This window comes from Schistocerca americana, chromosome 6 (assembly GCF_021461395.2).
Source record: "Schistocerca americana isolate TAMUIC-IGC-003095 chromosome 6, iqSchAmer2.1, whole genome shotgun sequence".
NCBI classification, from domain to species: domain Eukaryota; kingdom Metazoa; phylum Arthropoda; class Insecta; order Orthoptera; family Acrididae; genus Schistocerca; species Schistocerca americana.
In genome coordinates this window covers 90,799,025-90,815,008 of record NC_060124.1, presented here as the reverse complement: position 1 = coordinate 90,815,008, position 15,984 = coordinate 90,799,025, and the positions used below count along the sequence as shown (strand labels likewise).

General features: G+C 41.7%; 1 protein-coding gene across 2 annotated transcripts in view; it reads left to right on the top strand.

Moving 5' to 3' along the window:
* Window positions 1–15,984, top strand: part of LOC124619894 (death domain-associated protein 6-like) — a 150,318-nt gene that overhangs the window by 79,255 nt on the left and 55,079 nt on the right. For both annotated transcript variants that reach the window (XM_047146525.1, XM_047146524.1), the window contains exon 6: window positions 15,343–15,515. In XM_047146525.1, coding sequence (XP_047002481.1) covers window positions 15,343–15,515 — 173 coding nt within the window. The remainder of the gene's footprint in view (window positions 1–15,342; window positions 15,516–15,984) is intronic.

Below are 15,984 nucleotides of genomic sequence, written 5' to 3'. Positions count from 1 at the left end.
GAAGATTTGATGCAGTTTCTCTCTGCTATAGCAAGAAAAAACATGATTTATGGAACATAGTACATTATAGAGCAACATGTAACATACAGTGAAGTACAGGTTGTGTGTAGCACTGAACGCAATGACTGGCTTTAGCTACCAGAGACTGTGGTCATGTGTGTGTGAGTTGCAATTTTGTGTGTGTGTGTGTGTGTGTGTGTGTGTGTGTGTGTGTGTGTGTGTGTGTGTGGTGTTTATTTTTGACAAACGCCTTGTCAGCTGAAAGCTTATTTTGTGGCAGTCTTTTTATTGTGCCTATCTGTCTCTCTGCATCTCCACTATAGGGTGAGTAGCAACTATCCTTTTCATAATATTGTTACATTCCTGACTGGACAACAGTAATGCAGGGTACAAAATAGGCTGAGCACTTATTTGCAATTGCTTAAATAATACTGTTTCTTTGGCAGCTCGCCAGAGCGTGTGAGGGGCCAACTCGGGTGGCTTGTATAAGCAGGCCTGTGAACTGTATGGATGGATGAGTGATGTCTGTCATGGGTGAAGGTACACCATCCTCTTTATGAGATTCTACCTTTCTGAATTCTTATCTGTCATTACTGTGAAGGTTGACAGAAGTAGTACTTCTCTCTTCAGGCAGGCATTTGTGTTAATCCATTTCCTGTTTGACAGAAAATATTATGAACAAATCTATGAGGTGGCGATGGGTAGCTCATTTATTATCTTCTGTGGTGAACCAAACTAATAACAAGACTTCAAGGTTTCTTCAAACATCGTAATACTAAATTCGTGATGGAACTTGGAGAATAGGCCCAGCTTGACATGCAAGTTTAAACAGGTCAGACAGGTCCCAAGAAAACAGTGTAATTAAAAAATTCTAAGCACACTGACCTCTGTCTTCATAAATTCCACCGTCAGCATTCATCACAACGAACTGTCATGTTGATGAACCTTACTCATACAGCTCACCCACTAAAACACAAGGAAAAAGCACAAAAAAATTACGATACCTACAAATAGATATCCAAAGAAAAGCTCTTACTACCTCATGATCAGTGGGACATTAAACCCGTTTTAGTCCTCTCCAAAGAAATGACTACTCAGGTCAATAAATTGAGCAGATGATGCATCCAAAATTGGAAACACCTTCCAAAAAGATTGAGATGTGCCATATGCAGAACAAGTTAGTAAGGTGCTGCAAAGACATGATGGCCAGTGGATTTCATTCAGTCAACAGAGTTAAAAGGTTTGCTTTATAATGTTAAAGATGTCTAGGGTTCAAAAACTTGAGACATGGAGTTAGAAAAACCAAGATGGCTGTGGGATTAGTTGTGGTTTGATGATGGCTCCATGTTCAGATGGTGTTTACGTGTGGCAGATGTTGTTATTGGCAGGTATGCCCACGAGTAGTGGAAGTTTCACTTATTGAAGTGTGTATTTTCTGGAAGACAGTAAATGTAAATAAAGCAGAGCAAATGTGTAAAGTTTCAAGTGTAATTTGTTGCTGCCAGTGTGGAGGGATAGTCACTCTCCCTTTGGTGGATAATGCAAATCAGTGCACACGTTGTGTCAGAAAGCTGCACATCAGTGAGTAGTGGCATGTGGACAACAGGACTGCATTAGGCACTTGCTGTCAGCTGCACTGCCACCGCAGCCAGCCACAGTTGGTTCGAGTTGAGCCACCTCGGCACGCACGGCACTTCTTTTGATGTCTCAGTGATCAGTGATGTAGGTAAGGCAGTGGCACAGCTCAGTGTGGAGAAGCCATACACTGCAGTGGATTTGCCATAAAATGGGGAAATGGATGTAATGAGGATTGCTACCCTTGAAGGATTGGCACCAGTCACTTGACTAATTCAAATGATAATGCCTAGGAGAAAGCTGCAACAATTAGAGAAGTGATGAATATACAACAGCAGTATGAGGATTTGATGGATTTTATTGAAAATGAATTTTATTCCCAAAAAATGACGCAGGCTATTTATATGAATTAAAGTAGAATTAAAGGAGAAAATATCACATTGGGCAATAGAACAAGCATTATTGATTGGATAGCTGGAACAACTGCAAAAGTTGTTGACAGATATAGAGAAATTGACAAAAACCAGAGAAAACATATCCAAATGCATTACTAACAATGCCACCTAGTGGAGATACAGCCAAAACATCTCCTGCTGTTAACATTGCAGCATCACAAACTGTGCAATGGAATCATGGGAATGATGACCTCGTCGTTTAGTCCCATAACCCCCCTCCCCCCTCCATTCATCAATCAGTCAGTCAGTCATAAACTATGCACCAAAATACTTTGTTCATAATGTTGAGAACAAATGAAGAGGTAAAGATTGTGCAACAAAAACTAACGAGCTTATTAAACCCTGCCAAAGAGAAAATGTGTATAAAGAGGATCAAGCAAACTAACAATGTAGTCATCCTGGAAACAGCAACACAAAGTGACATGGAAAGAATAATGAACAACAGAAAGGTACAAAAGACACTGATATGTGAACAGCCTAAGAAAAAGAGACCTTTAATGATACAGTATGACACCCCAGAGAACACACATGCAAAGACACTAAAAGCCTCAATATATAAGGGGCATTCAACACTTTTTTTTCTCAAGCAACTTCGGTTAAAAGAATGTGGAAATTGTTGTGGGACAGGGTGGAATATTCATGCTTCAGCCTCTGTAGTTTCATAAAGTTCTGCTAGATTGCGGCACCGTGCATAGCTTTCAAAATGGCATCTGTAGCAGACCTGTGTTCCAAGCAGAGATCTGTCATTGAGTTTCTTTTGGCAGAAAACTGGAACATTACAGATATTTATGGGTGCTTGCAGAATGCCCACAGAGACCTGGCAGTGAACAGTAAATCATTGGGTGAGTTATCTGTCATCATCACAACAAGGTCGAGCAAACCTGTACAATGTCCCACTTGCCAGCTGCCACATGTAGCTGTGATTCCTACAATCTTGGAACATGAAGTCACTCTCTTTCTTGGTTATCAATGGATTACGATCAAACACCTCGCTGTACTAACTGGACATCTATGTTGGTAATGCTGCGCACTCATACACGAGTTGGGATAATCAAAGGTGTGAGCCTGCCGAGTTCCTCGCCGTCTAACAGAAGACCAGAAAGAGCAGTGAAGGACCATCTTTGCAGAATTGCTTGTGTGTTATGAGGCTGGCCGTGACAATTTTTTGTCGAACATCGTCACAGGCAATGAAACTAGGTTCATCACTTTGAACCAGAAACATAACAACTGTCCATGCAGTGGTGCCACACTACCTCTCCTCTCAAGAAAAAGTTTAAAGCTGCACCCTGAACCAGTAAAGTCGTGGTAATGGTTTTCTGTGACCCCAAAGGGGCTGTTCTGTTTAATGTCGACTCTCATGTTGCAACGATCGACGTGGAAGTGTATTGTGCTACCCTGAGGAAACTGAAGAAATGACTTCAGTGTGTTCATCACTACGAAAGCGTAAATGAATTTCTCCTTCTCCATGACAACACATGGCTTCACAAAAGCCTGTACACCCAAGAGCAGCTTACTATAGTTCATTGGACTGTTCTTCCTCATCCATCCTACTGCCCGGATCTCACACTTTCTGACTTCATCTGTTTGGCACTCCACAAGAAGCAATATAGGGATGACGGGGAGGTTATTGGTGCAGCAAGACATTGGCTCTGATGTCAACCAGTATAGTGGTACTATTCAGGCACACAGGCCCTCCCAGTAAGCTAGAGTAAGGCTGTCACATTGGACAGAAATTATGTTGAAGTATAGAATTTTGTAGCCAGAAGAGTGGGGAATAATATGGTATTGGAATCATAAGAAAACCAACTAGCACTTGGAAAAAAGTGTGTTGCATTTCATATTGAATGCCTCTCGTAAATGCAAAATTTTGAGGGGGAACTGACCAAGTAAAGCTTTAAAAGCGGCTTTACAGTATGATACAAGACAGGACCGATGGGAAGAAAAGTGTTTGATCAAGTTATTGAAATGAGCCCTGAGGATAGAACAACTCTCATGAAATGACAAAAAGTATATATTGGAGTCCATTCCATTTCAGTGAAAGACTGTTTAGTACTGAGATGGTGTGCCCAATGCCATAATCTTGGTCATCTGGCAAAATGCTCTCATAAACAATTAGTAATTTGTGGACACTGTGGGAAAGAAGGCCAAACCAGGAAAGACTGCTGTAAAATCAAGCAAGGGGGCAATATGTGTGTGTTATAAGTATAGGGGTAAAAAGTGCATGGGAAACAGGGATGAATGTTACATGTACCAAACCCTCTTGACAAGGCAGATTTTAAGAATGGACTATGGACTGGTGTCTCAGGAAACTAGAAAACAGTGAGGACTCTAATGATACCAGTGCAGGCTGTCTATGTAAGAAACATAGAAACATAAATCACCATCAAACACCATGGAAAAAAAACATCTGATAGACTGAAGTAGAGTTAATTCACTCAAAAAAAGCATGAAAGAAGTTTTTGGCAAAAATTCAGAGCAATGTGGTATAACAGAAAACCAGGATCAAAGGCAGAAGTAGAACTGACGTGTGAAACGGGTGAGCAGAAACTGGGAACTAGGCAGCTGTGTGTAGAACCCGAGGAAAATATAGTGCTGCCTACAGAAACAAAAGAAAATTTGCCAGTGTAGGATATGAATCTGCAACAAAAACAGTACGAGTCTCAGAGCCATTTCGTACGTGGAACAAACATGTTCTACAGAGAGGTAAACAACAGAACAGAGACCGGGACAGGTCTGTGACAGATTTATGAAAGCATAGAGAAAGTGATGTAACTCACTAGACTGAAGAACCAGTGACACTTATTATAGCATTAATACATCTAGTAAGGAATATGCAGCCAGAAATAGAATATATTACTTTTCCTGTACCTGATTTCATATATAGCATCCATCTCTAGGTGAACAGTCTGCCAGCAGAATTGGAAAAACTAGAGAAGTTATTGAAACAGGTTCCTGCCAGAAGAAATAAGTAATTCTCCTTAGATACATTATGTAAGTGCTTTGTGATGACACATGGTCTTGTAGCGTGGGATTACATATGAGAATGGCCAGATTGTCAAATATATGCCCATCACCCGTAATGGAAATAAAAATAGGAGAGCTTAATGCCTTGAGAAATGCCAGTGTATTGCATGAGACTAGAAGAGTGTCAGAAGAGTTGGAGTTAGTTGTATTGTGCCTCTATACTAAGGCCGGAAAGGTCCCCAATATGCCAGTAACTACCCAGATAGTCACCCAAGGGCAATTTCCTATGGCAGCAACAATAGAATTTAACAAGGCCATCATACTGACAAATATATTACACTGTTGCTCAGAACATATACTCTGTGTGGAAGTGTTAACGGGAAAGGAGAATTGCGTCCTGTGTTTAGTGTATTTCCAATTTAGTGACTAGATCAGTGAGTATCTGCTAAAGTTAAGGAATATTTCACTTAGGATGAATGAAGCCACTTCTGTATCCCATTGGTGCACACGCAAAGTTGGTATTGCGGCATAGCCGCCTGGCTGATGGTCGTGGAAGACAACTAGAAGAAACCATCATAGAACTCAACCTACAGGCATTGAATATGACTGACAGTCTGGCAGTGTATGAAGGGAGGGTTGGGACAGCACCAAACATAGTTGTTACTCTACCAAATATGGCAGCAACACACTGAGTGAAAGGTTGGAAGGTTAAGAGTGGAATGACATCAAGTGATCACAATATCACAAACTATATCATCACTGGAAGGGAAATTCGAGATACTGCAGAAAACATGCGCATGAAGCTCAGATACATCATCAAGGAAGCTAACTGGGAAGAGAATCAAAACTCGCCAACCCAACAGTACCACTACTACCTGTTCTTGCAATGGCTACAGTAAGGCATCCATTACCATGACTAAAAGTATTGTTATTAACAATACTAAAATTACAATTGCAACCTACAAATGTGCATGGCTATCAAGGAATCAAATGAAGAGTGGCACTGGAGTGGGTGTCGCAAAAAATTAATTGAAAAGAGTTGCCACTACATCAATCCTTGATGGCCCATGTGTATTTATAGGCTGTAATTTTAATTTTAGTATTGTTAATAATGTTACTTTTAATCATGGTAATGGTTGTTTTACTGTAGCTGTGGTAAGAACAGATAGTAGTGCTACATTATGGACAACAGAAATGGAACAATGGAAACAATTCGTGGAGTCCAGTCCCTGGGGAATCCATACAAAACAGTCTGTGAGAAAATACATTTACCAACAGTCTTGTCCATGCTCAAAAGAAATGACAGGGCAGTAACAGAAATTTCTAAATTGTCAGCTTCCCTGCTTGTGGAAACACTGTTTCCTGACAATGAAGAAGAAGATGAGACAGAAGGTCAGTGTTGATCAGTGGGATAAGGATATCATGTAGAACAAAGTGGAAATTTTATCAAAATGTTAGTAGTTGTGACAATCAAGCTACAGTAGCCCATTACAAACAGTATTGTAAGGTGCTTAAAAATGTTATTAGGAAGGCAAAAAGTATGTGGCATACAAATAGAATAGCTGATTCACAGAATAAAACAAAACTAAATGGCCAGTTTTGAAGGAAGTGTCTGATCAGCAGCATAAGATTGATGATATACAGTCAGTTCATAGTAAAAATATTTTTGTTCCTCATAAGTCAGATATATGTACAGTATTTAACAATCACTTTCTGAGCATTGCTGGTGAATTAAATAAAGTAGCAGATCTACATTTCAGCTAGAAACTAGCCATTCTCAATGCACTATCAATGCATGTAATGCCTGTTGGTTGGGCTCATCCACAGTTCATTGAGTATTCAATGAACTGTGGAAGAAGCCCGACCAACAGGCATTACATGCATTGATCAAAAATGATAGTGCATTGAGAATGGCTAGTTTCTAGCTGAAATCTAGATCTGCCAATAAAATTTCAAAAGGACGACTGATAGCTGAAATCTATTATTTACAAGTCAATAACAGTCGCTGAGTGCAACAGCCTCTGAATGGAGGGTAACCTGATGAATTTCTGACCTATTTCTATGCCATCAGTGTTTGCTAAAGTTATTGAAAAGGTTGTGTATGGAAGGATAATTGATCATTTTGTATCACATAATTTGCTATCAAATGTACAGTTTGGCTTTAGAAGACATTTAACAATAGAAAGTGCTACATTGTCTTTTCTATGTGAGGTACTGGATGAATTAAACAAAAGGATTTGAACACTAGCCATATTTTTTGATTTAACTAAGGCATTTGATTGTGTTGATCACAAAATATTGCTCCAGATTTGGGACTGTTGTGGAATTCGGGAAGTAGCTCACAATTGGTTCACCTCTTACTTTAACAACAGATGGCAAAAGGTCATTATTCACAATGTTGAGAATGGCTGTGATGTGGGGTCTGAGTGGAGTATGGTAAATTGGGGGGGGGGGGGGGGGTATCCCAGGGATCAGTGTTGGGGCCACCCCTGTTCCTTATTTACATAAATGATATGCCTCTTGTGTTGCGGGTAATTCTAAAGTATTTCTGTGTGCTCATGACACTAGCTTGGTGGTAAAGGATGTTTTGTGCAACATTGGGTCTGTTTCAAATAGTGCAGTTCATGACATAACTTCGTGGCTTGTAGTAGAAAATAACTAACACTAAATCACAATAAGACTCAGTTTTTACAGTTTCTAACACACAATTCGACAAAACCCGACAGTTTAAGTTCACAGAATGGGCATATCCTCTTGAGGAGTACCAAGGGGGCCACCAAGCTTAACATCCTTATCCACCAGATAAGGATGCACAAAGGTTTGTAATTTAATCCAGGACATTGCTCCAAAGACTAATGATCAGGGACTTAATGCCACCACCCCTTCTGTCTCCTCCGCTGAAAGGCAATGGCAAAATTGTCAACAGGATGCAGCATACCCAGACGGTCACCCATCCAAGTTCTGGTCATGCTCAATAGCGGTTATCTTCGGTGATCTGATGGGAACCAATTTATCCACCTCAGCATAGCCACTGATGAGATTCCGCTACAAGCAATACATAACATGCAGCACTTGATAAACTAAGGTATTGCTCCAGAATACTTCATCAATAGTGTTTAGACAACTGGTCTTTAGCAGTTAGTCGCCAATTTTGATTGTTATATGAATGTTCCCTTTCATATGACCCAGTATGGAGTGGTTAATGTAATTATAGTTGCAGACAGTAATACTTGGCAAGTCCATAGCATTATGTAAGCTGCATTTGAGAATGCTCAGTTGGCATTGGCAGGGTTCAGGCTTGGTGAACTTGGGTTCCAGAGTTGAGATTGGAGAGCCCACATGTCTTGTGTAAACATAGGGTATATTCAAACTTTACTCAACATTTTGGAACACAGTACATTTAGGTACAAAAATCATAAATACCTCCTAATATGTCAGACCTCCTTTTGCATGACATAGTGCAGCAGTTCAACATGGTGCGGACTCAATAAGTCGTTGGAAGTCCCCTGAAGAAATATTGAGCCATCCATAATTGTGAAAGTGTTTCGGGAACAGAATCTTGTGCATGAACTGAGCTATTGATTATGTCCCATAAATGTTCGATGGGATTCATGTTGGGCAGTCTGGAGGCCAAACAATTGTGGTGAGGTGACATGGTGCATTGTCATCCATAAAAATTCCATCATTGTTTGCAAACACGAAGTCCATGAATGACTGCAGATGGTCTCCAGGTAGACAAATATAACCATGACAATCAGTTCAGTTAGACCAGAGGCCCCATTGCATTTCATGCAAATGCAGCCCACATGATTAGGTAGCCATCATCAGTTTGCACAGTGCCTTGTTAACAATGTGGATCTATGGCTTCGTGGGCTCTGCGCCACACTCAAATTGTACCTGAGACTCTTACAAACTGAAATCAGGACTCATCTGACTGGGCCATGGTTTTCCAGTCATCTAGGACCCAGCTAACATGGTCATGAGCCCAGAAGAGGCACTCCAGCTAATGTTGTGCTGCTAGCACAGGCACTCACGATTGTTGTCTGCTGTCATAACCCATTAACACTGAATTTTGATAAACTCTCATAATAGATATATTCATTGTACATCCAACATTGATTTCTGCAGTTATTTCATGCAGTGTTACTTGTCTGTTAGCACTGACAGCTTGTCAAACACCGTTGCCCCTGGTCGTTAAGTGAAGGCCGTCAGCCACAGCTTGTCCATGGGAAGAGGTAATACCTGAAATTTGGTATATTGTGATGATTTCACAAATGGAGTATCTCGTGTACCTAGCTCCAGTCTCCAGAGTCTGTTAATTCTTGTTGTGCGGCCATAATCATGTTGGAAACCTTTTCACATGAATCAACTGAGTGCAAACGACAGCACTACCAATGCACTGCCTCTTTATTCCTTGTGTAGGTGATTATATGATACTACCACCACCTGTATATGTACATATCACTATATATTGTCATTTCAGTGTGTGTCACAAGGAGAGGGGATTTGACTTATGTACTTTGATGATTTACCACAATTGTAAGAATGAAAACTGGTAAATGTGTTTGAGAACAGTGGCAACTCATGCAAAATTTTACCAGTGAGCTACATCATCACAAAAGTAAACAGACTGTTTCACTATTTTGTCATGATAGATACGACTTAATATTGTTGTGATATTAGCTTTACCTAATGGATTAAGATAAAATACTTTGTTTATATGTTTATGATTTCTGCTGTGGTTTTTTAATTACTGCATTATTGTGTCTTAGATCTTGCTCTCCCTCAACACCCCATGCATCATTGTTACTTAAAACAAACATGGAAAGCTAAAAAGTGTGTCACAAACATCATACCTGCAGATCCAACTCTATTCATACTACTAGTTACAACATGCAGACAGCTGGACGTGTACTGGCCACAGAAATGTATCCACAGATCAGCCTGGCCTTATTTTCAACTATAGTGAATGGGCCGATATTTAACGTTGTCTCTTCTGAAGAATTATTTTTTATATTTTGCAGGTACATATTTTCGAAAATTACAAATGAGCAGTAATAGCTTTTTCTCTCATCAAGATTCATGTTGGAAATATCAATTTCAGGCTACTTTTTGTATTTGGATATTTTGCACTTAGTTTCTGTTGTCAAGACAACCAGAGATGCTCGCGTGTATTACTAAACAGTCAAGCACGCAATATCATTAAGCATACCTCTGATTCGTACAGTGTGACTGTCAAAATATTTTACTTTCAGTAAACTTTAATAACCTTCAATAATTTTCAGGTTAACTTTAACTATTCCCAGTGTTTTCAGTAAACTCACTCACAGTCATGAGAAAAATTAATAACATCTTTAAGGAAAAAAAAAGGCAACCGCTGATTAGGATTTTGATTCAGTTTTGATAACCAATGTCAGCATGCAAGCATCCAAAATAAAACGTCTGCAATAGCAGTGTTTTTTTCTTTTCACAATAACTATCTTCTCCGTTGATTTATAATTCTTCACAGTACACATAGGATGGTACATGTTTCCATCGAATGACTTACTTCAGTGGAAGACAGGCATGAACAAAATTACACTAGTAACCAGTTTTTTCATATTAACAATGTTATAATTTATTCTGTGTCGAATCTGCTGGCCCAATGAAGTCTTCCTCTGGTTCTTTGGTGTGGCGGTGCTGTCGGATCGGTGTGTACAGCAACCAACTTCCGAAGCTGCCATTACTGTGCTGCTTCCAGTCTGCTGGCATTATTTCAGCATTCTCAGACACATTGAACACAAGAATACAAAGAAAACCACTACACACAGTATGTCTTTCACATAATTTTAACCTATTACATTTATGAATATTAACCATGAAGCTCGTTAACTACATATTACTTTCAATATTCACTCAAGAATATCAGCACACAGTACATCATCCACAGCAGGCAGTCCTTTCCAATGCTCCTTATTTATGGATGATTTTGCAGTCTTCTGCTCTTTCATATCACAAGACCAAGTTGTCAGTTGCAACTTATGGTGAAGAGGTTGGAGGGGTGGACTGCAAAGATTGCTTTCATGTTTTATGCAGAGACCTGTTCATTTTAATCATTCTCGTTGTCTTTTTGCTGTACATGAATTGTGTATGTGGGACACAATTCTCCATTTTAAAGTCTGTTTGTGGTTTCAAGGCCTCATTTTTTACTCCAAACTGTCATGGTTATCACAACTAAAGAGCCTGAGGATAAGGGAGCCACAGCTCTTGGGAAGCAGACAGAATGCTTCTGCTGTAGCTTTGTAGGTTCTTCATGGGATTGTGATTGGACTATGGGTGCAGATCATAAGGGTCAGCGAGGTCTTCTTACCCCAAAGATCGTTGGCACTATATGCCCTGAGGGTATCAGACTGGCCATGGGTGCTTACAGGATCAGCCCCATACCCAGTCTCTGCACTGAGGCTGGTGAACCACCACTTACCATCCAGTGGCAACTCTACCAGGCGTGTAAGTTCCTCACTACTCCTCATTCACCAGTATACCATACCATTGTTTGTCCATCTATGGGAATACATCTTTACCAATTGCTCACAGGCAATGAGGCCATTAGCGATCTGCACAAAGTGTGTGCTGCCATCCCATGGTGTGGATCACATGGCACACCAAACCGAGAATTTCAACCGCCTGCCACCCTGGTTACTGCAGAGGCCCAGAGTAATTTTGGATTTAGTTCAGTACAGGAGAGGTTGCACTTCTGTATGCAGTTTTAATACATTCTTTTATAACGTTTTAATTGACTCTGTAGCTGTAGTTATGGATGGGTCTAAACAGGGGGACTCTGTTGGTTACCATGTTATTTTCCCTGATCATGTCCTCAAGATCCGACTGCCTCCAGACTTTACTGTCATCGACGTGGAATTATATGTGATCTTGCAGTCGCTGGAGCAAATGAGAGATGTTTTGAGTGCTAAATTCCTTGTCTGTTCCAATTCCCTGAGCTCCTCTTACTCCCTACAATGCTTGTACCCAGCAGATAAAGTAGTCCAGAGTATCCAGGACATCCTCCTCAAATGAAAAGGCTTGGGAAAGAGGTGTCTCTCCGTGGGTGCCAAGGTACATAGGTGTTTCGGGGAACGAAAGGAGGGATGTGACAACCAAGGATATGTGTTGTGATCCGCAGACCCAGCGTTGTGTATCAGTAAATTGTGCACATGATATGACATGGGTGGACTGACTGTCCACCAGGCTGAGCATCCTGCTCTTTGTGAAACTTCTATGTTTTCCATAATCATTTTTCCCTGTTGGATGGTGTTAATCTCTTTTTGACGGAAGGGGGTACTCCCCTTGTTGTTGTTCCAGTGCCACTGCCCTGCAAGGTTCTCACTCTGTTACATCGAGGTGACTGCACTAGACATTTGGCATGTCGGCGTGTGTTCTATTCTGGCATTGATTGTGAGGTGAAGTGCCTGGTCACAGGCTGCAACCAGTGTTCCAAACAACAGGCCGCACAGCACACAGTTTTTTCCTCTTGGCCAGTGCCCTTGCTATTGGAGTGAATCTCTATAGGCTTTGCTGGACCTTTCTTGGATATAGGCCTACCTTGTGCGGTAGTTTTGGACAGCGGTCCTAAATTTTTGGCTCAGTCCTTTAGATTTTTGCTCACACAATGGCATCCACCATGGCATGGTGCCTCCCTTTCATCTGCAATCCAATGGCAAGGCAGAATATCTTTTGTGGTCCTTAAAAACACAAGGAATTCCCACCAGAAGAGGAGTTTTGCACTGCTGGCAGCCATAGCTCTTGCCCCCAGTCAGTCACCTCTGTAGCAGCTACAAAGTGATTGTGATTTCTGCTGGGAACCGTGGTCTAAGCCTGAGGCTTCAGACAACACCAATGTTGGAGTCCAGGCATCATCCACAGTCACCGTGGGCACCATGTGTTCATGGTGGACATTGACGAGTGCCTTGTGGCCTGCCATTCCAATCAGTTGTGCCCTCAGGTGCACAGTGATGCCACTCAGCAGACCGCCATGCTGGCACCTCTTCCACTGGCATTGCCGTTTGTGCCATTGCACACTCCTGAGGTGATTTCCAGCTGCTCCACCAGTGGCCTGGCTGCACCCAACCAATGTGGCTCGGCCTCTCAGTGCTTCTGCAGTGCCTTATTTTGCAGGGCTGGTGTGGGGAGTTGGGGGAATGGCTGCCAGGTCATCATCAGCATTCGCACAGGCACCTCCTATGCTGGTGCCTGCATCTCCTACATTGACTACATTATCTTCAGACACCACAGCTTCCCAGCTCACGGCACCTCTCACAAAGTGCTATGTTGACATGAGCTGTGCCTGCAGGGCGCTGGGGTTGTCCACTGGCTTTTCCGGTTGGGGAGGAAGACTTGTGTGTGTCTGCTCTCATGCCACTTTCGCTCCTGCTTGCTAGTTCACATAGACTGGGACCTGTTTGGACCCAGGACAACTGCTTCTGACAGCATGGATGTGTCAACCGTCATAGTTTAGCAGAGGAGCCTGCATCTGGGCACTCTTCTTCCCAAGAAAGGAGGAGTGTAGTTACTCATGCATTACAACTGCACCACCACTGCTGCAGCACATGTCACTTTTGAGTAGCACGCTGTTGAGTGGCTCCGGGCACCTCCACCAAAGGCCTCCAACCGTGGACTGCAGTCACCTGCGAGAGGAAGCCAGTGGCCCCTGGCGGGAAATGCCATTTATATTTTCATGAACTACCCGTAATTTCATAATGCACCACAGGTTTCTGTTTATTGTGAAGAGAATGCTACAAAAGAAATGGTGTAATTTTAGTGTGATGTCTACAGTGTGCTGTCGCACATTTGCATATGGTCAGTGGCTGCCACGGAGTACTTGAACAACTGTCATACAATGGAAACTCCCAGTTGTAATAACTGTTGTAATAGCCAAATTCAGAATAGCCCTTCTGAGCACTCCCCATACCCCTGTGTGACATCACATCCACCTACTACAGAGGGCATGAGCAACAATGACACAATAATGAGTAATGTGGTGCACATTATTGTGGAGAATGATGTAAACTGTTGATTTTATTTACGTGAAGGGTGTGCCTTGTATTGTCACACCACTCAGATCTCAGAGGTGATTCAAACATTTATAACATTATTAATCTCAAGGTGTGCTATGTGTTAATGGTGTGGATGACTGTAGAAGCAAACCAGTCATTTGCAATCAAACAGTGAGGTACGTACTGCACAGAAGTTGTATTAGGCTTATCAAGTAAGTGGAGCTCCATCTGAATCAACTGTCCTTGCCCTAGCATCATGTAGGTCCAAAGTGACTTATATTTTTCAAAACAAAAAATCGTCTAGTGGATTGAGTGGATCGTGTGTGTGTGTGTGTGTGTGTGTGTGTGTGTGTGTGTGTGTGTAAACTCTGGTAGAAAAACTCAAGCAGAAAACTGAGATATTATTTTATTATTTTAAACCCTTTGATTATGTGCTTATCTTTTGCTGAATATTTCGTGTACACAGTGAGTGGTCACGGGCTTGTCTGTGCTTAGCCCAACAGAAGCAGTACCTCCATGATATCAGCCATGTCATGTAACAACTATGCTGCAATCACTGCACTACTTTTTATATCAGTATGACAACCAGCCAGCTGTCCATCACCATCAGAATGAATGGCTACCACCAAAGTGTGGCCAAATACAAAGTTGACCATAGAGTGGCACAAGAGGCAGTAGAGCACATTGTGCATGATTTCAAAGGCAGTTTCACAACCCAGGCCATCTGGATCCTACCTTCCACCACCAGCATTTCTCAACTACACAGATGGGAGTTACACATACTTTGCTCCCAGAACCTTGCTGGCCTCATTCTTTGTTGACCCATAGTCTACACACCCTCCAACCAAAAGTTTGCCCTTCTTCTGTCCATCAACCCCTACCAGTTCACATTTCCACATTACCTTCATCATTGGCCGGCTCTCCACGAGCTCCAGCACCCATGCATCACATGTCTAGGCCATACACTTGCCACCCATCCCTCCTGCATGCCTAGACAGCAATCCTGCTGCCTCCTTTCAGCTGCTTGCTACCCAATCTCCAGTCCCTCCACACCCAGTGCACTTGTCAAACTGTAGTCACAGCATAGTGCATCCAGCTGGCACTATGTAGGGGCACTGACTGTGTGTGTGTGTGTGTGTGTGTGTGTGTGTGTGTGTGTGTGTGTGTGTGTGTGGAGGGGGGGGGGGGTGCTTCAGGGGTAGTGTAACACAAGAGAGAACTGATTCGACTCAACACTTCTGCTATTCAGTGAGTGGCTTCCATTACTCCTAAACTTTTTGCGTAAGACATAAACATGCTGACTAAGTTATCTTTTACAGCTAAAGCAGCATTCCAGACCATTGGAGAGCAACTGCAGCGGCAGCGACAATTCTCTACATGGAATGCACACTCATATTATTTGGGTGATAACAGGGATCCAGCTGAAGACGACCAGGAGCTGGATGAGAAACTTAGAGAGAACAAGAAGGAGTTTGGGAGTCGTATAAATGAGGTTGAAATCATTCCTTCCAAACTGTTAAATATATTTATCTTTATATTTTTTAGTAATATGCATGGCTCAGACGTTAAATACTTCAAGTTGGTTGTTTTGAATGATGTTAATTGCTTTGATCAATAACAGGTTGCAAACTCCGAATTCCCGAAGATGTTTGAATTCATAAGAGATATTCTACTACAACACATAACTATCATAATATTGATTTATAAATGATGCCATATAGCTACATCTTCAGCGATGGGTTACTAGCTTGTGCACTCTTTTGTCTTTTACTTTTTTTCATTTTTACCGATATAGACATATAAAATATGAATCATGATTACAGAGCTCTTGTGCCTAATCAGTAATTACCTACTGCTTAATTGGTAATGGTTTGTAGGACTTATAGCAGCACAAATGGAACAATGTGTTGAAGAGGTAGCTTAGAGAAACAACTGCTGCCTTCTTATAGGAACCTACATGT